At 42.6% G+C, this 22,962-nt stretch overlaps 1 protein-coding gene across 1 annotated transcript in view; it reads left to right on the top strand.

Annotated features, from left to right (window-relative positions):
* Positions 1 to 22,962, top strand: part of LOC116971890 (cytosolic non-specific dipeptidase-like) — a 41,935-nt gene continuing 18,973 nt past the window's right edge. Inside the window, exons 1-6 of the mRNA XM_033019075.1 lie at positions 1 to 123; positions 675 to 850; positions 2,600 to 2,704; positions 8,624 to 8,767; positions 12,915 to 13,077; positions 14,739 to 14,827. Coding sequence (XP_032874966.1) covers positions 848 to 850; positions 2,600 to 2,704; positions 8,624 to 8,767; positions 12,915 to 13,077; positions 14,739 to 14,827 — 504 coding nt within the window. The 5' untranslated portion in view covers positions 1 to 123; positions 675 to 847. The remainder of the gene's footprint in view (positions 124 to 674; positions 851 to 2,599; positions 2,705 to 8,623; positions 8,768 to 12,914; positions 13,078 to 14,738; positions 14,828 to 22,962) is intronic.

Raw genomic sequence — 22,962 nt, 5'->3', positions numbered from 1 at the left:
GGCTGGATTACTGGAACTCTTCTAAAGTAGGTTGTCATTTTAAGTCCTATTACCTCATCTAGATGGCATTCTCGTGCAGTACTGAAGAGCGGCTACAATGTTGATTAAACCACAGCCCTGATGGTTTGTACAAAGAAAGGTTTGGGCAGCACAATTTAAAACCGCTGCCTCACACGGGTTCAATCCCATCCTCGGGTGCTGGCTGTGTGGAGTTTGCACGATCTCTGTGTCTGTGAGGGTTTCCTCCAACATAACACAGTCGGCGGGTTGTAGGTTAATTGACATCTGTAAAATTGCCCAGAGTGTGTAGAAATTGGATGCAAAAGTGGGATGTCATACAACTAGTATGAACAGATGATCGATGGCCTTAGTGATCCCAAGGCCCTATTTCCATGTTGTATCTCTAAACTAAAATCAGGATAATTCTTCCTAGTTTCCTAGCCAATATGTTGTCCTGGGTGAGCTTGTTATGTGCAAATATTACTTACATAACAGCAGTAGCCACTCATCAAAAGTACTTAACTGGTTGTAAAGGTCTATGAATTAAAGGCAAAATGTGTTACAAAATGCAATTCCTTCTTTCCTTTTCTTTGCAATCTTCTTAATGACTGTTACTGCGGCTCATTTAACACAAACATTCCACTGTTTATTTTTTGGCAATGTTCTGACTTTAGTTTGAAACTAATTGGCAGCAACGTTAGAACATTTATACACACGCCCGCAATGAGTCATTTTGTCTTCAAGAATCAGCGGCTAGAGATTAGGACGTTGCGGAGAGAACCAGCTCGTTGAAGAGTGCGAGAATACTTAAACTTGAAATAATCTGTTGAAAAAATACTTTGTGAACATGGTAAGTCTGTTCCTTCTATACAATCGACGGTATTAACTCTCCAGTTACTTGGGGATGTTGAGAGGAAATGTGATGCAAATCCCCCCCCCCCCCCCCCCCCCCCCACACACATTATTATCTATATTACTAAAAGTCTGATCTTGACCACTACCTGTTGTTCTGTGTATTGATTTATAAAAAACGCTGCCACTTACGGCTGTGATTTTTGGCCATCTTACTCAGAGTCCCCACTCATCAGGTGCCGAGGATTTTTCCCATCGATGAAAAATATAAGTCATTAATGTTTTAAAAATGTTGAGATTCTCTCTCCTGTCAATCACACCATGAAGGCCACACCCCTTCTGGTGGGAGGGGGGGAGGGACTATGAAACCCAGAAGTGTGAGCATGGCCCAGTCTCTGCAAGATGGGGGAGGGAGAGGTCACGACTCGCTGTCTTTAGTGGCCTGGCACCCTGCTTGAAATGGTATGAAACTGCACGTGAATTTGGTGGCCTTGCACCCTGCTTGAAGTGGTATGAAACTGCACTTGAATTTGGTGGCCTTGCACCCGGCTTGAAATGGAATTTCAAGGAATAACCGTGAATCAACTGCCAGCCCACCATCCGTGAGTGAGTGAGCTGCCAGCCCAAGAATCCATTCGGCCCACAATGTCCATACTAGCCCTCTGGAAACCAGTCCCTTCAGCCCACAACACCCATACTAGCGCTCCAGAACCCCCCCCCCCCCCCCCCCCCCCCCACTGGCCACCAATATTGGAATTGGTGGAGAGGTGGAATATTGCGTTGGAGGACCAGCCCTCCCGTGTGATGCTGGCACCAAACGGGTCCCACTTAGTTTAGTAATCTTTGTAACTCTGGGAATTTGTAATGTTTGGACAGTGTGCTCCACTTAATATGCTTTTATCTTTCTTGCTTTTTGATTAGCATAGTTAATGGAAACATTTGTATTGTAATAAAAATGAACTGATTATATTACTGATTATGCGGTGCTGGCTTGAAGGGCCGAATGGCCTCCTCCTGCACCTATTTTCTATGTTTCTACAGGTTACAGAATTAATTTGTGGTGTTTTGAAGTATATTACACTTTAGATTCACAGGATTTGTTTCTGGGAATATATTTTCAGAGTGATAAACTATCCAGTTATTGCTTATTACTTTCCAATTAGGTTATTTTAGTTGTGCAAAAGCCAGGGTGAAGAACATTGATTTATCAGTAATGTTTTTAAAGACTGGCGCAACTGTGCTAAATGGCAATAACAGAAGTTTGGAAATAAATTTAGCATTTGGACAACGTCTAATATGAGATGCCTTTTAAAATTTTTAGCACATTTACAATGCAGAAACGGGTCCCTTCTGTTTTGGCTGTGCTTGGGTCTGTTTATGATTTACACATCTCAACCTACCTCTCCTCATCCCACCCTATTGATGTACCATGAAGTGGTGAGAACTCTTTGAATGTGGTTACTTGCTTTACAGAGCAAGTTTTTGAATAAATATAATACAGGATCTTCCTTAATTCTTTGTTGAACTAATAATGGTTCTGTTCTGCTTCAGATCACAAATTAGCAAATAAAATTATTTCTGACAAATGATTACTGTGTAAAAAAGTAATTCCATGTTTACGCATGGAGGTTTGTTGTAAAGTAATTCCATGTTAAGGGTGGAGGTTTGTGGTAAAGTTAATGAAATCGAGTTCTGCGCGGGTGCAGGAGTTGGCCAAGGATACTAATTCTGCAATATAACCTTTCAGCTGCTGCTTGCTGTTTCCTTTTTGTCTTTCCTCTTGGCGATACAAGCATCTCCTCTGGATCAGGTGCTGACATACATTGATGATCATCAAGATGACTATGTGCAGGTAAGGTCTACCAACCCTAGTGAAGTTTCAACACAGCTACAGTCGAAAGGTCTTGATCCCAAACATCACCCATTCCATCTCTCCAGAGATGCTGCTTGTCCTGCTGAGTTACTCCAGCTTTTTGTGTCTATTTCAAGATTCAAGAGAGTTTATTGTCAGGTGTTCCAGATAGGACAATGAAACTCCTGCTTTGATTCAGCACAACAGGATATAGTAGGCATAAATAAATACAGAACAGAACAGACCAGTGTGACCATATACCAATGAATATATATATACACACATAAATAACAGATAAAGTGCAATGTGCTATTTAACGATCAGAGTTTTGTTTGAGTTGAGTTTAATAGCTTGATGGCTGTGGGGAAGCAGCTATTCCTGAACCTGGATGTTGCAGATTTCAGGCTCCTGTACCTTCTACCTGAAGGCAGCGGGGAGATGAGTGAGTGGCCAGGATGGTGTGGATCTTTGATGATGCTGGCAGCTTTTTGAGGCAACAACTGCGATAGATCCCCTCGATGGATCTCTCCTGGTCCGTGTTCTGGGACCAGGAGAGATCTTCAGAGATATGCACGCCCAGGAATTTGAAGTTCTTGACCCTTTCCACCATCGACCCGTTGATATAAACGGGACTGTGGGTCCCCATCCTACCCCTTCCAAAGTCCACAATCAGTTCCTTGGTTTTGCTGGTGTTGAGAGCCAGATTATTGTGCTGGCACCATTTGGTCAAATGGTCGATCTCACTTCTATACTCTGACTCATCTCCATCAGTGATTCGTCCCACAACAGTGGTGTCGTCAGCGAACTTGATGATGGAGTTCGCACTATGACCAGCTCTGCAGTCATGAGTATAGAGTGAGTACAGCAGGGGGCTGAGCACGCAGCCTTGAGGTGCTCCCGTGCTGATTGTTATCGAGGCTGACACATTTCCACCAATACGGACAGTCTGGTTTGTGAATGAGGAAGTCGAGGGATGTGCAGAGACCCAGTTCTGAGAGTTTGGTAACCAGCTTGGAAGGGATGATTGTATTATATGCCGAGCTGTAGTCAATGAATAACAGCCTGACATATGAGTTTTTGTTGTCTAAGTGGTCCAGAGCGGAGTGGAGAGCCAGCGAGATCGCATCCACCGTTGATCTGTTGTGGCGGTAAGCGAACTGCAGTGGGTCCAGGTTTTTCTCGAGATATGAGTTGATTTGCGACATGATCAGCCTCTCAAAGCACTTCATCACTACCGGCGTTAGTGCCACTGGTCGATAGTCATTGAGGCACGTCACCTTACTCTTCTTGGGCACCGGTATGATTGATGCCCTTTTAAAGCATGTGGGAACCTCAGACCTCAGAAGTGAGAGGTTGAAAATGTCCATAATAACTCCAGCCAGTTGGTCCACACAGGTTTTTAGAACACGACCAGGTATACCATCAGGTCCAGGCGCTTTCCGGGGGTTCACCCCTCTGAAGGATTTCCTGACGTCGGCCTCTGTGACCGTAACCGAAATACCATCACAGCGAATGGGGGCACGAGAAGGCACATCAGTGTTCCTCCTATCAAAGCGTGCGTAAAACGCATTGAGCTCGTCAGGAAGTGAAGTTTCACTGACATGTGTGTTGCCTCCTGATTTTGCCTTGTAGGAGGTGATTGCATTCATGGCCCACCACAGCTGCCGAACATCTGCCTCATCCTCCAGCTTGGAGCAGAAGTCTCTTTTGGCCTTTTTAATGGTCTTACTAAGGTCGTATCTTGTCTCCTTGTTGTCCTCGGTATCTTCAGACATGAATGCCCAGTGTCTGGACTTCAGAAGAGTGCGGATCTCATAGTTCATCCAAGGCTTCTGATTGGGAAACACTTGGGAAACACTTGGAAGGTTTTTGCAGGGATGCAGTCCTCCACACATTTCTTTATGAAGTCTGTAACGACTGTGGCGTATTCGTTCAAGTCCGTTGCCGAGTCCCTGAACATTGCCCAGTCTACAGACTCCAAACAGTCCTGTAGTTGTTCCTCTGCCCCCCTCCCCCCCCCCCTTCCCCGACCAGCTCTGTACTGTCCTCACCTCTGGGGGTGCGCTCTTCAATTGCCTGTAGGCAGGAAGAAGCAGCACCGCGGTATGGTCGGATTTACCGAAGTGAGGGCGAGGGATAGAGCGATAGGCGTCCTTGATGGTGGTGTAGCAGTGGTCGAGCGTGTTTGGTCCTCTGGTGCAGCAGATCTATATGTCTTTATATCTCTGGTATAAAGCAGCATCTGCTGTTCCTTCCTTCATATCCTCATGAATCTGACACTTGTTATTTTGGAATATTCACTACCCCACACGAATGTTTGTACAATGGATCTTAATCCTGGCTGGTAGGTTAAGATTTTTGCCTTCCATCACAGTGAGCCTGATGAATTTACTGTGGTGGATGTCAGTTTGTGTTTATTGTGTGTTTTTGTCATTTTTAATTATATGTATGACTGCAAGGCAACAAAATTACGTTCAGACCGAAAGGTCAGAATGACAATAAAGGCTACTTTGACTTTGACTTTGAATACAGCATAAACATACTTAGATTAGATTAGATTAGATTAGATTAGATTCCTTTATTGTCATTCAGACCTTTTGGTCTGAACAAAATTTCGTTTTCCTGCAACCATACATATAATAAAAAATGACAAAAACACACAATCAACACAAATTTAACATCCACCACAGTGAGTTCACCAACCACCTCCTCACTGTGGTGGAAGGCAAAATCTTAAAGTCTCTGTCTCTTCCCTCTTTGAAGACTAAACTCGACAGAAGAATGAATGGTTGTCGATGCTGAAGTGATTGCAAGGATTTCCATTGTGTTTAAACCCAACCGGCCCAATGCGATGAGAGCCGTCAACTTGCTCTCAATAAACTAAAGGTGCCGTTGACATGGCCAATCATCGAGGTGGTAGAAACATAGAAAATAGGTGCAGGAGTTGGCCATTCGGCCCTTTGAGCCTGCACCGCCATTCAATATGACCATGGCTGATCATCCAAAATCAGTATCCCGTTCTGGCTTTTTCCCCATATCCTTTGCTTCCCTTAGCCCTAAGAGCTAAATCTAAAGGGGCTGCCCCACTTAGGCGATTTTTCAGCGGACTGCCGGTGACTGTCAAGTTGCCGGCAGTCGCCTGAAAAACCGGGAACTGGAACGGCGACTGTCAGAGTGGAACACACACACGCACACGCACACACAGACACAGGCACATGCACACACACACACACACACACACACGCGACCACATTGCAAAGGCGGGGGCCAGGGCAAGCGGGGGCAGCGCTGTCTGAAATTCACACGGTGCAAAGCCAAGGTTATACAGACACACACCACGGAGAACAGGAAGGTTAAGACGACTAGTACAGTGTATGGTAAGTCCTTTAAAAGCGGGGGGAGGGGGGGGGGGAAGAAGGGGGTAGAGACACTTTAAAGAAGCCAGACATCTTTTAATAAGCCAGAGATACACAGCTGTGATATTCGGCGGGCATTCAACATTACCGGTCGTTTATCCTTGGTTCTGAAAACTCGTGCTTACGTTTTTTTCCCCAATGAGCCAATGAAAATGCCCGGTCAGCAAAGGCGATTAACTAAAACTACCTACGACTACCTTGACTAGCTACAACTACATGGCGACCCCACTACAACTGCACCTATGACTACAGAATTATCGATTATCTCCATGGCGACCAATTTTTGGTCGCAGAAAATTTTGCAACATGTTGAAAAATTTGTGGCGACCACACTGAGGCCGTGACTAGTTCCCAGAATGAATGAATGAATGAATCTCTTTATTGTCATTGCACATGGTACAACGAAATTTAAAAGTCAATCCCACGGTGCGATTCACAAGAGCAATTTTAAATATATAAGAAAAGGTAAAAATATATACATATAAAAAAAAATTACAGATAAATAACAATAGCAGCTGAATGCAGGAACTCCTCGCGACCATGAAGGAGACTCACCAGAGACCACCAGCGAACATGTGGCAATCATGTGGCGAGTGCAGAGTCTCCTGCACTCGCCTAAAAAGTCACCTAAGTGTGACAGGCCCTTTACTCTCTCTTGAAAACCCCCCGTGAATTGGCATCCACTGCCTTCTGTGGCAGAGAATTCCACAGATTCACAACTCTCTGGGTACACTGTGAGTGGTTCGCGAGATGGAAACTGAGGACCTGATGGACTCCCCGTGATACTAGAAGGCTTTCCTGCAAAATCTTCTTAATGCTCAGAGACACATATTAATAATAATAATAATAATGGATGGGATTTATATAGCGCCTTTCTAATACTCAAGGCGCTTTACATCGCATTATTCATTCACTCCTCAGTCACACTCGGTGGTGGTAAGCTACTTCTGTAGCCACAGCTGCCCTGGGGCAGACTGACGGAAGCGTGGCTGCCAATCTGCGCCTACGGCCCCTCCGACCACCACCAATCACTCACACACATTCACTCACATTCACACACAGGCAAAGGTGGGTGAAGTGTCTTGCCCAAGGACACAACGACAGTATGCACTCCAAGCGGGATTTAAACAATTGATGTGCGCATAAATAACAAAATATATCATGTTTAAAATTAAAAGTAATGAATTTATTTATTTGCAATGTATTTAGCCTTGGGCGTTAATTATAAAAAAGTCTTTGTAATTTTCATAGTGAACATTTTTTAAATTAAAAAGATACATATCAATTCATAATGCAACATACGTAAGGTATACTGTATTCGACTAGTGATAATTGACGCTACATATACACCAAACAATACATAAAAGAGCAAAGAAATCTCGTAAACAACAGATCAGATTCTGCCATTGCTTGTCATGAATGTTGTGGACAATTAAGCAGCATTAGAGGTGTAGCATTTAAATGCACGGGACAGGACTGAAATATTTGTATTCATATTTGGCCAGCGGTGTTGAGTTGATGACACATTTGAGCCTCCTGCTGATATCCTCTTTGTAAGCCAGTCTACAAGAAAGTCTGAGAACCATGGATACAGTAATGGCTGCTTTCCACTCAAACCACACTGTACACGAGTGCCATCGAGTCGTACACACGTACAACAGGTAATGCAAAGATAAAAATCCCGGAAGCAGAATTTTGTGTTACAGCTTGATAACATTATAGTTACAGAGAAAGTGCACATTAGAAAAGGTGCGAGGCCCACAATGAGGTAGGTTGGAAGATCAAGACTATACCGAGAAGAAAAGACACAAAATGTTAGAATAACTCAGCGGGCCAGACAGTATTTCTGGAGAACATGGATAGGTGACGTTTCAGATTGAGCCCGCTCTTCAGACTAATTGTAAGGGGAGGGGAAGCTGGAAGAGGGCAGGGGAAGGACAAAGCCTGACAAGTGAGAGCTTGTTACAGGTAATGGAAGAGGCGGTTGTTGATAGGCAGATCCTTGACACCATAACCTAGCTTGGCTCAGTTTTTAGATTAGACATAGAGCATGAAGAACAATCGGCTCATCCAATCTATGCCGACAATTGATCAGCCTTTCACACACATTCGATGTGATCCCACTCTCTCTTATCCATTCCCTGCGTGTTAGGGGCAATTTTCCAGAGGCTAATTAACCTCCAAACCTGCAGGACTTTGGGATGTGAGAGGAAACTGGAGCACCTGGAGAAAATCTACGCTCCCATTGAGAATACATCTAAACTAATCATAGCACCCAAGACAGTTTATGGGAGGGTCTTTTAGTTATCTGATAAAGGATGAAGATCTGTGGGGAAGAAGCTGTTCCTGGGAGGCAGGGGTAGGGGGGGGGGGGTGACATGGGGCAATGATATAGCCCACTGTGAGACTGAACTGGAACTCCTACAGCCCGGCTGCCCAACCCACACTAATGGGACGAGCAACTGTTGTAATCATGTCAATATGCCACCATTTCACCTTGCAGCATCTGAAGGAGTGGGTTGCGATCCAGAGTGAGTCAGGTGACCCGCTGAAGAGAGACAGCGCGATCGAGATGGTCCATGTTGTTGGGGAGGCGATCAAACGTCTGGGAGGATCTGTCGAATTAGCGGATGTGGGCAGTGAAGAGGTAAGTCCAATGCAAGCATTATCGTGAGTCAAGAGTGTTTTATAGTCGCATGTCCCAAAACTGAACAAAAAATATACTACTTGCAGCAGCACAACAGATATATAAACATAGTCCTCTGTAAAAGCCATAATAAACGCCAAAGAAAACTTATCTAAATATAAATAATAGGCAATAATAGTGCAAAAATAATGTCCACAAGTCTATTTTGTTCGGAGCCTATTTGGAGGTTGAAGTGTTTAATAGCCTGATGGTTGTAGGGAAGATGCAATGGGTAATGGTGTAGAAATGATGGCCAACCTCTAGGGTGCCAGACATTAGATGAGGATATGACCAACTCTGTCTCTCTCTCTCACTCTCTCTAATCCCATTGCTGAGTGCACCATTTTTTATAAAGATCCAGGATGTGGATTGTTGGAAATGTTCATGACAGCTGCCAATGACTGGTGGTAATAAAATCTGCTGTCCTCACCAGGTGCAGGCTATATGCAACTCCAGGCCTGCATGGGACTGGTGTTGGATTGCTTTATTATTGTCATGTGTACCGAGATAAATGAAAAACATTATTTTGCAGGCTAAACAGGCAAATCATACCATACTTGAATGCAATCATACCATAAATACATGCAGCAGGTAGAAAGGAATCAGAGTGCAGGATATAGTTTGACAGCTACAGAGAAAGTACAGATAAAATAAAATAGTGCAAGGGTCACAACAAGGTAGGTTGGAAGATTGGGAATGCACCTGAGAGGTTCAAGAGTTTGATAACATCGGGGAAGAAGCTATTCTTGAATCTGGTGATATCAAACTGTTGTATCTTCTGTCCGACGGGAGAGGGGAGAAGAGAGAATGTCAGGGGGGGGGGGGGGAGGAGTTCTTGATTATGTTGGCTACACACCTGAGAGAGTGTGAAATGCAGATGAGGTTGATGGGAGCTGCGGTGGGGTGTTTGTGTGATGGACCACGATTGTTGACACATAACACACTAACACAACATGCTCCAGTGGATGTAAATCAACTATATCTGTATTTCAGGGGGATAAAAAAGATAGATGGAGCACATGCAAGAGAAAGGTTGGAAGGCTGCGACAAAGGATTCAATGCCAATTTGCTAAAGGAAGGAAGTCATTAAACTGGAACGGATGCCAAATAGATTTATGAGGAAGTTACTGGGTCTGGGGGACTTGAGCTAGAATGAGAGGCTTGATCATTGTGCATGAGGCAAAAGGGTGACCTAGTAGAAGTTTATAATATCATGAGGGGCATAAAGAAGGTTAATAGACACTGCCTTTTTCAGTGAACACCAGAGGGCTATAGATTTAAGGATTAAAGAGGCAGTGTTTAAAAGGGTGAGGAAGGTGGTGCCTGTATGGAACAAACTGCCAGAGGAAGTGGTTGTGAACAGGTATGATTTTAACATTTAAAAGATACATGGACAGGTACATGGTGGGAAATGGGTTATGAGCAGGAAAGTGAGACAAGTTTGTTTAGACAACTAGGTTGGCATGGACAAGTGGGGTCAAGAGACCTGTTTCTATGCTCCATAGATCTATAACCAAATGGCATTACCCTCTACTGTTCGTTTGTTGTAACTAAATAAAGAGATGTAAGGTTGTTGCCCTTTTGATTTAAATCTTTGTTGCCAGGACAAGTGGAAATTTGATTCTGGACTCAAGTGGTCAGAAAATGGTTAGGAAATGAGACAGGTCCGGTGGCGGAGGTATGTCTTGGGGAACACTTCGGGTCCAGTGATCACAATACCATTAGTTTCAATATAATTATGGAGAGGGTCAGAACTGGACCTAGGGTTGAGATTTTTGATTGGAGAAAGGCTAACTTTGAGGAGATGCGAAAGGATTTAAAAGGAGTGAATTGGGACATTTTGTTTGATGGGAAGGATGTGGAGGAGAAATGGAGGACATTTAAAGATGAAATTTTAAGAGTACAGAATCTTTATGTCCCTGTTCGGTTGAAAGAAAATAATAAAAATTGGAAAAAGTCATGGTTTTCAAGGGAAATTGGACACTTGGTTCAGAAAAAGAGAGAGATCTACAATAATTTTAGGCAGCATGGAGCAAATGAGGTGCTTGAGGAGTATAAAGAATGTAAAAAGAATCTTAAGAAAGAAATTAGAAAAGCTAAAAGAAGATGTGAGGTTGCTTTGGCAAGTAAGGTGAAAGTAAATCCAAAGGGTTTCTACAGTTATATTAATAGCAAAAGGATAACGAGGGATAAAATTGGTCCATTAGAGAGTCAGAGTGGACAGCTATCTGCAGAGCCAAATGAGATGGGGGAGATATTGAACAATTTCTTTTCTTCGATATTCACCAAGGAGAAGGATATTGAATTATGTGAGGTAAGGGAAACAAGTAGAGTAGCTATGGAAACTATGAGATTCAAAAAAGAGGAAGTACTGACATTTTTGAAAAATATAAAAGTGGATAAGTCTCCTGGTCCTGACAGGATATTCCCTAGGACATTGAGGGAAGTTAGTGTAGAAATAGCAGGGGCTATGACAGAAATATTTCAATTGTCATTAGAAACGGGAATAGTGCCGGAGGATTGGCGTACTCCGCATGTTGTTCCATTGTTTAAAAAGGGTTCTAAGAGTAAACCTAGCAATTATAGACCTGTTAGTTTGACGTCAGTGGTGGGCAAATTAATGGAAAGGATACTTAGAGATAATATATATAAGCATCTGGATAAACAGGGTATGATTAGGAACAGTCAACATGGATTTGTGCTTGGAAGGTCATGTTTGACTAATCTTCTTGAATTTTTTGAAGAGGTTACTCGGGAAATTGATGAGGGTAAAGCAGTGGATGTTGTCTATATGGACTTCAGTAAGGCCTTTGACAAGGTTCCGCATGGAAGGTTGGTTAAGAAGGTTCAATTGTTGGGTATTAATGGTGGAGTTGCAAGATGCATTCAACAGTGGCTGAATGGGAGATGCCAGAGAGTAATGGTGGATGGCTGTTCGTCAGGCTGGAGGCCGGTGACTAGTGGGGTGCCACAGGGATCTGTGTTGGGTCCACTGTTGTTTGTCATGTACATCAATGATCTGGATGATGGTGTGGTAAATTGGATTAGTAAGTATGCAGATGATACTAAGATAGGTGATGTTGTGGATAATGAAGTAGATTTTCAAAGTCTACAGAGAGATTTAGGCCATTTGGAAGAGTGGGCTGAAAGATGGCAGATGGAGTTTAATGCTGATAAGTGTGAGGTGCTACATCTTGGCAGGACAAATCAAAATAGGACGTACATGCTAAATGGTAGTGAATTGAGGAATGCAGTTGAACAGAGGGATCTAGGAATAACTGTGCACAGTTCCCTGAAGGTGGAATCTCATGTTGATAGGGTGGTAAAGAAAGCTTTTGGTGCGCTGGCCTTTATAAATCAGAGCATTGAGTATAGAAGTTGGGATGTAATGTTAAAATTGTACAAGGCATTGGTGAGGCCAATTCTGGAGTATGGTGTACAATTTTGGTCGCCTAATTATAGGAAGGATGTCAACAAAATAGAGAGAGTACAGAGGAGATTTACTAGAATGTTGCCTGGGTTTCAGCAACTAAGTTACAGAGAAAGGTTGAACAAGTTAGGTCTTTATTCTTTGGAGCGCAGAAGGTTAAGGGGGGACTTGATAGAGGTCTTTAAAATGATGAGAGGGATAGACAGAGTTGACGTGGATAAGCTTTTCCCATTGAGAGTAGGGAAGATTCAAACAAGAGGACATGACTTGAGAATTAAGGGACAGAAGTTTAGGGGTAACATGAGGTGGAACTTCTTTACTCAGAGAGTGGTAGCTGTGTGGAATGAGCTTCCAGTGGAAGTGGTGGAGGCAGGTTCGATTTTATCATTTAAAAATAAATTGGATAGGTATATGGACGGGAAAGGAATGGCGGGTTATGGTCTGAGTGCAGGTAGATGGGACTAGGGGAGAATAAGTGTTTGGCACGGACTAGAAGGGCCGAGTTGGCCTGTTTCCGTGCTGTGATTGTTATATGTTATATGGTTATAAAAGGCAGCGTTTCATTCAAAGATAACTTTACTTCATTGAAAGATAACTTTACTTTTCGACAACTTTACCAGTGAATATTTGCAATCTTTGCCAGAGGTTATTGTAATGTTTTGTCCATCCTTTCCATAGCTTACCAACGGAAGAACCATTCCCTTGCCACCAGTGATTTTGGCTGAATTGGGAATGGATCCAAATAAAGCGACCATCTGTATATATGGACATCTTGATGTTCAAGCTGCAAGACTTGAGGATGGGTGGACAACTGACCCATATGTGTTGACTGAACGAGATGGTCAGTATCAGGCCTCCGTAAACCTCTACACTGAAAATTGGGTCTCCACACTGTATATTCTCAGTTTCCTTCCAGATAAATTTATTTTATTGTCCCTTTTGCTTTACTGGAGATAATTACAACCATATTCCTGTAATGGCAGTTGGACACCTAATTCACACCATGCCCCGCCAAGAATTCTCTTCAGAAAATCTCGGCTCAAATCTTTGACCTACAGCACTTTGATTGAAGAATTGTCACTCTTGTTTGACTCCCAGACCGAGCTCAAGTTCAAGTTCAAGTGAGTTTATTGTCATGTGTCCCTGATAGGACAATGAAATTCCTGCTTTGCTTCAGCACACAGAACATAGTAGGCATTTACTACAAAACAGATCAGTGTGTCCATATACCATAATATAAATATATACACTCATGAATAAATAAACTGATCAAGTGCAAATAACAGATAATGGGTTATTAATAATCAGAGTTTTGTCCGAGCCAGGTTTAATAGCCTGATGGCTGTGGGGAAGTAGCTATTCCTGAACCTGGTTGTTGCAGTCTTCATAGCTCCCCCCATCTCTATCTCCATGGTTTCTTCCAATCCGGAAGAATTGTCCAAAACAGGGGCTCATGGAAGGAGGTGAGTAACGGGGAAAGGAGGGCTTATGGTGGTGGGATATCCAGCAGGGAATCACCTCCTCCCCCTCCAAATGAACATTGAAAATGTTGCATAACCTGCAGTAATGGTGTGTCCCAGCAGCTGCACCTGCGCATTCCTCCAAAATCCAACCAATGTTGTCTTATGCATGTCCTTGTTCTGAGGTTGAGGCAATTCTGCTCCATGTCCCAATTATAATCACTGAAGAAGGGCTTCGGCCCGAAACATTGCCCATTTCCTTCACCCCATAGATGCTGCTGCACCCGCTGAGTTTCTCCAGCATTTTTGTCTACCTATAATCACTCTACCTTTGGTATCCGTCCCATCAATTCTGACATAGTCTCCTTAAAATGCTCTATACTTCAATCCCTCTCCTCCTTTAAAGCCTTGTACATGTTAGCTGTCCTAATAGTCATCCTCCAATGTCCCTGTAAAGGCACACTCCCTCATGGATTACTGCCAATTTGTATCTGACAGGTCAAATAACCTCTTCCACAGCATCCTTGTACAGGTACTCACTGAATATGATAATAATGATAATAAACTTAACCTGGTCATTGAATGGCTTAAACTATGTGAAATATTATTGGATAAGTGTGAAATATTATTGGACAAGTGTGATATATTATTGGATAACAACACAGTAAATCTTAAATGTGCTCCATCATTTAACAGGACGACAGATGGCACAATGGGCTAAGTGTTTGGCTGGCAACCTGAAGGTGGCCGGTTCGAATCCTGCTTGGAGTGTGTACTGTCGTTGTGTCCTTGGGCAAGACACTTCACCTACCTTTGCCTGGTACTAGAGACGGAAATTAGCTACTGATTGGCTACAATCTCGCATATTTACATGCAAAATGTTAATTAATATGAACTGTCCCTATAAACAAAACATTATTATTATTATTATCAAGTTGGTTTTCTTAATTTGTGTTTCATCCGTTAATTGACACTGTTTACTGAATCTAGGAGTGAAATTATGTTTCTTGCCTTTTAATATATTTTTCCTCACTGCTTGTAGGTAAACTTTACGGCCGTGGTGCCTCGGATGACAAGGGGCCAGTTCTGGCTTGGCTTCATGCAATTGAAGCATTTCAGAAACTGAAACAAGTAGGTAGCTCCCACGTAAACGGCTTGCGCGTAGAAATGAACTTAAAGATGAAAAGTAAAGATGTTCCAGTGAACATGACAGCATTAATAGACGCAATCTCAATCTGAAGATTTGCGAATAGAAGACCAAAATTGTTCACGTTGCATCTCAAAGAAATTGTAGAATTCCAAAGGTAGGATCCAGACAGCCACAAGTGAGCCAAAGGAAATCAGGGAATGTAAGGGAGTTTTGGGGTTTTGTGTTTGAGGTTAGTTTATTATCACGTGCACTGAGGTACAGTGAAAAACTTTTGTTGCGTGTTAACCAGTCAGCAGAAAGACGATACATGATTACAATCGACCAATCAACGGTGTACAGATACATATAACCATATAACAATTACAGCACGGAAACAGGCCATCTCGGCCCTACTAGTCCGTGCCGAACACTTATTTTCCCTTAGTCCCACCTGCCTGCACTCATACCATAACCCTCCATTCCCTTCTCATCCATATGCCTATCCAATTTATTTTTAAATGATTCCATCGAACCTGCCTCCACCACTTCCACCGGAAGCTCATTCCACACCGCTACCACTCTCTGAGTAAAGAAGTTCCCCCTCATGTTACCCCTAAACTTCTGTCCCTTAATTCTGAAGTCATGTCCTCTTGTTTGAATCTTCCCTATTCTCAAAGGGAAAAGCTTGTCCACATCAACTCTGTCTATCCCTCTCATCATTTTAAAGACCTCTATCAAGTCCCCCCTTAACCTTCTGCGCTCCAGAGAATAAAGACCTAACTTATTCAACCTTTCTCTGTAACTTAGTTGTTGAAACCCAGGCAACATTCTAGTAAATCTCCTCTGTACTCTCTCTATTTTGTTGACATCCTTCCTATAATTGGGCGACCAAAATTGTACATCATACTCCAGATTTGGTCTCACCAATGCCGTGTACAATTTTAACATTACATCCCAGCTTCTATACTCAATGCTCTGATTTATAAAGGCTAGCATACCAAAAGCTTTCTTTACCACCCTATCTATATGAGATTCCACCTTCAAGGAACTATGCACGGTTATTCCCAGATCCCTCTGTTCAACTGTATTCTTCAATTCCCTACCATTTACCATGTACGTCCTATTTTGATTTGTCCTGCCAAGGTGTAGCACCTCACATATATCAGCATTAAACTCCATCTGCCATCTTTCAGCCCATTCTTCCAAATGGCCTAAATCACTCTGTAGACTTTGGAAATCCTCTTCATTATCCACAACACACCCTATCTTGGTATCATCTGCATACTTACTAATCCAATTTACCACACCTTCGTCCAGATCATTGATGTACATGACAAACAACAAAGGACCCAACACAGATCCCTGAGTCACCCCACTAGTCACCTGCCTCCAACCCGACAAACAGCCATCCACCATTACCCTCTGGCGTCTCCCATTCAGCCACTGTTGAATCCATCTTGCTACTCCTGCATTTATACCCAACAGTTGAACCTTCTTAACCAACCTTCCATGGGGAACCTTGTCAAAGACCTTACTAAAGTCCATATAGACAACATCCACTGCTTTACCCTCATCAATTTCCCTAGTAACCTCTTCAAAAAATTCAAGAAGATTAGTCAAACATGACCTTCCAGGCACAAATCCTTGTTGACTGTTCCTAATCAGACCCTGTTTATCCAGATGCTTATATATTACATGATAAAGAGAATAATGTGAACACCGTTTAGTGCAAGAAAAACTCGGTAAAGTCCAATCAAAGATAGTCTGAAGGTCTCCAATGAGGTAGATAGTAGTTCAGGACTGCTCTCTAGTTGTGGTAGGATGATTCAGTTGCCTGATAACAGCTGGGAATAAACTGTGCCTGAATCTGGAGGTGTGCGTTTTCACACTTCTTTTTCTTTTGCCTGATGGCAGAGGGGAGTGACCAGGGTGAGACTCATCCTTGATTATGCTGGTGGCCTTGCCGAGGCAGCGTGAGGTATAAATAAAGTCAATGGAAGGGAGTTCAGTTTGTGTGATGGTCAGGGCTATGTCCACAATTCTCTGCAATTTATTGCGGTCTTGGATGGAGCTGTTCCCAAACCATGCTGTGATGCATCCCGATAAAATGTTTTCTAACAGTGCATCTGTAGAAATTGGTGAGAGTTGTTGGGGCCCTGCCGAACCCCCGAAGCCTTCTTTTTAAAATATTTTTATTAGAAGTAGACATATTATAAAGTATAGTTATATATTATAGTAAAAATACTTTTCATATACATCAGTCATACATTATTAAAATTTTCAATTATCAATTACTTCTGCTTCTAGTGTTTTTATTTTTTATAGAAAGAGAGAGAAAGAGAGGGTAGAAAGTTACAAATTAAAATAAACAGAAAAACAGAGGAGGTGGAATGGGTTACCTGTAATATGTCAATGGAGATAGGTTCGTAGATTATAAAGTATAGCTTTTCATCTGATCCTGAGTTCAAGTTTCAGTTGGGTCCTCGTGCTGTGCCAATCTATCCCTTCAGATAGTTAATGAATGGAGCCCAGATTTTATCGAAAATATCTTGTTTGTCCATTAAGACAAGTCTAATTATTTCTAAGTATAGGGTCTCCGACATTTCCGTAATCCACATATTAATTGTGGGGGTTGTAGGGCCTTTCCAAAATTTTAATATTAATTTTTTCCCGATTATTATACACTGTAGTCGAGGAAATTTCTTTGGTTTGTTGTGAGTGTTAAATTTTGTTCTGATATTCCAAGTATTATTAATTTTGTGTTTGGGTCCAGTTTTGTATTAATAACTTCTGAAGTTATTTCAAAAATATCAGTCCAGAAATGTTTAAGTTTTATACAGTTTGCAAACGTATGTGTTAAATTAGCCTCTAGATGTAGACATTTATCACAAATAGGTGAAATTTGTGGGAAGATTCTATTTAGTTTTATTTTAGAGTAGTGTAGTCTATGTAAGACCTTGAATTGTATTAAAGTATGTCTGGCATTTAATGAACATTGATGTATTTGTTGTAAACTTTCGTCCCAAATATCTTTCGTTATAGGATGACCTATTTCATTTTCCCATTTGTATCTATATGGTTCGGTCGGTGGTACCTCGTTGTTTAGTAGGGTGTTATAAATATAAGCTATTCGTTTTTCAGTATTAGGATGCTTGTTCAAACATTCATCAAGAATTTCTGATTCCCTACTCCTGTAGACTTGTGTAGATTTAACATAATCTCTAATTTGTAGATATCTGAAGAAATTATTTGAGTGCAGTCCATAATTCTGTTGTAACTCTTGAAATGAAAGAAAAGTGCCTTTCCCATACAGATGTCCAATATTTTTGATTCCATAATTTTTCCATTGTGTGAAACCTTTGTCCATAAAGGATGATTTGAATGAAGGATTATTTACAATGGGAAGGCATAGTGGTATATGACCTTGGCATTGAAGGTTCTGCACTCAGCTGGCTCCGTTCCTACCTTTCCAACAGATCCCACTTCATCTCTCTCCACAACCACACCTCTGCCACAGCCGCAGTCACTCAAGGCGTTCCCCAAGGCTCCGTACTCGGCCCCCTCCTCTTCATCATCTACATCCTCCCCCTTGGTCAGATATTCCGCCACTTCAATCTGGACTTCCACTGTTACGCTGATGACACCCAGATTTACCTTGGCACCAAATCCCCCCACAACCCCCCCCCCCCCTCTCCCATATGAACTCCTGTTTGTCAGCTATAAAAACCTGGATGCAACATAATTTCCTCAAACTCAACAGAGATAAGACAGAATTCCTCCTCATAGGCTCCAAAGCCACACTCAGCAAAATCAATAACCCCACTCTCACCATCGACGGCACCACTGTGTCCCCATCTCCCCAGGCCCGCAACCTTGGCGTGATCTTTGATTCCACCCTCTCCCTTGAGCCTCACATCCGCCATGTCATTAAAACCTCCTTCTTTCATCTCCGCAACATCGCCAAACTCAGACCCTCTCTCACACCGCCCGCTGCTGAAAGACTCATCCATGCCTTCATCTCCTCCCGACTGGACTATTGCAACTCACTTCTCCTTGGCATCAGCTCCACCTACATCAACCGACTCCAACTGGTCCAGAACGCAGCCGCCCGACTCATCACCCATACCAAATCCTGGCATCACATCACTCCAGTCCTCAAACAACTTCACTGGCTTCCCATCTCCCACCGGATCACCTACAAAATCCTGATCCTCACCTACAAAGCCCTCCACCATCTGGCCCCCCCATATCTCATTGACCTCCTCTCCCCCTACCAACCCTCACGGTCCCTCAGATCCACATCAGCCGGTCTCCTCTCCATCCACAAGTCCAACCTCCGCAGTTTTGGGGACAGAGCCTTCTCCAGGGCAGCTCCCAGGCTCTGGAACTCCCTCCCCCAACTGATCCGCAATTCCGTGTCCCTCACCATCTTCCAGTCCCGCCTCAAGACCCATCTCTTCACCTCTGCCTATCCTTAGCCCCCCTTTTCATCTGTGCATTAATTGCCTCATACTGTGTTTTGTATTGAATTCTGTCTTTACTTTGTGTACTAGTCATGTCTCTACTATTTATTTCATTCCCCTTACATGTTTTTCCTCTACATGCTCAATTTTTGTAAGGTGTCCTTGAGACTCTTGAAAGGCGCCCATAAATAAAATTTATTATTATTATTATTATTATATTATTCAATTTTAAATCTTTTTTTATTTGTTTCCAAATTCGTATTCCACTATGTATTATGGGGTTTTCTTTATAGGTTTTTTTGTGCAGTTTTGTGGGGGCAAATATGATTAGTGATTTAGTGGTTTCTTGGAATTTTAGTGTTCAGTGTTTTATAGCCGATAAAGTTTTGCAACCTAATGAGAGGGCAGCTGGGGCTTGAGTGTAATATTTCATCTGGAAGACAGCACTTCCAACAGTGCAGCCCTTCTTCAGCATCTCACATAGTCAAGAGTCAATTCTTGATTTCTGTGCTCAGCTCTCTGGCGTGTGACTTGAACCCAGGGGTGGGGGTGGGGGTGGGGTGCTAATGGCCATAGGTTTAGGGTGGAAGGGGAAACAATTAAAGCCGACCCTAGGGGCGACTTTTTCACGTACAGGATGGTTGGCATGTGGAGCGAGCTGCCAGAGAAAGTGGTAGAATTGGGGACAATTGCAGAGTATATAAGGTATTTAGACACGTACATGGATTGGGAAGGTTTTGAATAATACAGGCTAAATGCAGGCAAATGGACATCGTGGGGTGTAGGGCCTGTTTCCGCACTATACAGTGCCCGCCATAATGTTTGGGACAAAGACCCATCAATTATTCATTTGCCTCTGTACTCCACAATTTGAGATTTGTAATATAAAAAAATCACATGTGGTTAAAATGCACATTGTCAGATTTTAATAAAAGCCATTTTTATACATTTTGGTTTAACCATATGAAATTACAGCAGTGTTTATAAATAATATCCCCCCCCCCCCCCCCCCCCCCCCCCGCATTTCAGGGCACCATAATGTTTGGGACACATCAATGTCATGTTTAGTATTTTGTTGCATATCCTTTGCATGCAATGACTGCTTGAAGTCTGCAATTCATGGACATCACCAGTTGCTGGGTGTCTTCTCCGGTGATGCTCTGCCAGGCCTGTATTGCAGCCATCTTTAGCTTATGCTTGTTTTGGGGGCTAGTTCCCTTCAGCTTTCTCATCAGCATATAAAAGGCATGCTCAATTGGCCACATAAGAATTTACCATTTTTTATCTTTGAAAAACTCCTTTGTTGCTTTAGCAGTATGTTTGGGATCATTGTCTTGTTGTAGAATGAACTGCTGGCCAATGAGTTTTGAGTCATTTGTTTGAACTTGAGCAGATAGGATGTGTCTATGCACTTCAGAATTCATTAAGCTACGGACATAAGCAGTTGTATCATCAATGGAGAAAAGTGAGCCATTACCTTCAGCAGCCATACATGCCCAGGCCATAACACCCCACCAACGTGTTTCACAGATGAGGTGGTATGCTTTGGATCTTGGGCAGTTCCTTCTCTCCTCCATCACTTTGCTCTTGCCATCAACTATAAGTTAATCTTTATCTCATCTGTTCACAAGACCTTTTTCCAGAACTGTGATTGCTCTTTTAAGTATTTCTTGGCAAACTGTAACCTGGCCATCCTATATTTGCAACTAACCAGTGGTTTGCATCTTGCAGTGTAGCCTCTTTATTTCTGTTCATGAAGTCTTCTGCGGACAGTGGTCATTGACAAATCCACACCTGACTCCTGAAGAGTGTTTCTGATCTGTCGGACAGGTGTTTGGGGATTTTTCCTTATTATAGAGAGAATTCTTCTGTAATAAGCTGTGGGTCTGCCAGTCCCTTTGTGATTAGTAAGCTCACCAGTGCTCTCTTTCTTCTTAGTGATGTTCCAAACAGTTGATTTTGGTAAGCCTAAGGTTTGGCTGATGTCTCGAACAGTTTTATTCTTGTTTCTCAGTCTTGTAATGGCTGCTTTGGTACAACTTTGGTCCTCATGTTGATAAACAGCAATAAAAGTTTCCAAAGTTGATGGAAAGACTGGAGGAAAGACTAGGTGCTGAGAGCTCTCTTATACCCGCATTAAGGAGGCAATTAAACACACCTGAGCAATTACAAACGCCTGTGAAGCCATGTGTCACAAACATTATGGTGCCCTGAAATGGGGGGACTATGTATAAACACAGCTGTAACTCCTACATGGTGAAACCAAAATGTATAAAAATGGCTGTTAATAAAATCTGACAATGTGCACTTTTTTTCTATTACAAATCTCAAATTGTGGAGTACAGAGGCAAATAAATAAATGATGGGTCTTTGTCCCAAACATTATGGAGGGCACAGTATAACTATAATTCTAACCTTCTGGCATTGAGATAAATGTACTCTCACTGACATCTGAAAAGAACCAAACTGGTGGAAAGTCCAATTCAGTCCATTCCCTTTCACGATCTTCACTGTTAAGAATAGTCACTGCTTTGCGTTGGTGGAAATATCTAAAATGATGAGCACCGATTTCTCAAGCCATTTGATGGGAATTGGGTCTGATCTGCTCAACAACAAACTCTGCTCTGCCTTTGTGCTCTGGGATTAATTGTTGACCTGCTTACTTAACACAAAGAGGCTGCGGCAGATTGTTATAAACCATTTCAGACCTGACTAATATATTTGGCTTTTCACAGGAAAATTATTTCAGCTTCCTGCTGCTGTACCAGAATATTTTTTCAGAGATACAGCATGGAAACATGCCCTTTGCGCACCCCAATCCACGCTGATTATTGCTCATCCATTCACATTAGCTTTATGTTTTCCCACTTTCACGGTGCACTCCCGGACACACTAGGTACACTTTTTGGTTCATAGCAACGATTAGCATTTCAGATTTATTGATCTGTATTAAGCTGAGACACCCAGATTGGAGGCCAGTTAGAAACATAGAAAATAGGAGTAGGTCATTCAGCCCTTCGAGCCTGCACCGCCATTCAATATGATCATGGCTGATCATCCAACTCAGTATCCTGTACCTACCTTCTCTCCATACCCCCTGATCCCTTTAGCCACAAGGGCCACATCTAACTCCCTCTTAAATATAGCCAATGAACTGGCCTCAACTACCTTCTGTGGCAGAGAATTCCAGAGATTCACCACTCTCTGTGTGAAAAATGTTTTTGTCATCTCGGTCCTAAAAGACGTCCCCCTTATCCTTAAACTGTGACCCCTCGTTCTGGACCACCCCAACATCGGGAACAATCTTCCTGCATCTAGCCTGTCCAACCCCTTAAGAATTGTGTACGTTTCTATAAGATCCCCCCTCAATCTTCTAAATTCTAGCGAGTACAAGCCGAGTCTATCCAGTATTTCTTCATATGAAAGTCCTGACATCCCAGGAATCAGTCAGGTGAGCCTTCTCTGCACTCCCTCTATGGCAAGAATGTCTTTCCTCAGATTCGGAGACCAAAACTGTACGCAACACTCCAGCTGTGGTCTCACCAAGACCCTGTACATCTGCAGTAGAACCTCCCTGCCCCTATACTCAAATCTTTTTGCTATGAGTTGTGAAAACTGATGGTACAAACCCCAAAACCATGAGGCTCCTGCAGAATAGCCAAAGGTAACGGATG

The sequence above is a fragment of the Amblyraja radiata genome, chromosome 4 (genome assembly GCF_010909765.2).
Source record: "Amblyraja radiata isolate CabotCenter1 chromosome 4, sAmbRad1.1.pri, whole genome shotgun sequence".
Classification (NCBI taxonomy): Eukaryota; Metazoa; Chordata; class Chondrichthyes; order Rajiformes; family Rajidae; genus Amblyraja; species Amblyraja radiata.
Note: the sequence above shows the minus strand (reverse complement) of the source record. Positions and strands in the feature narration are given on the sequence as shown.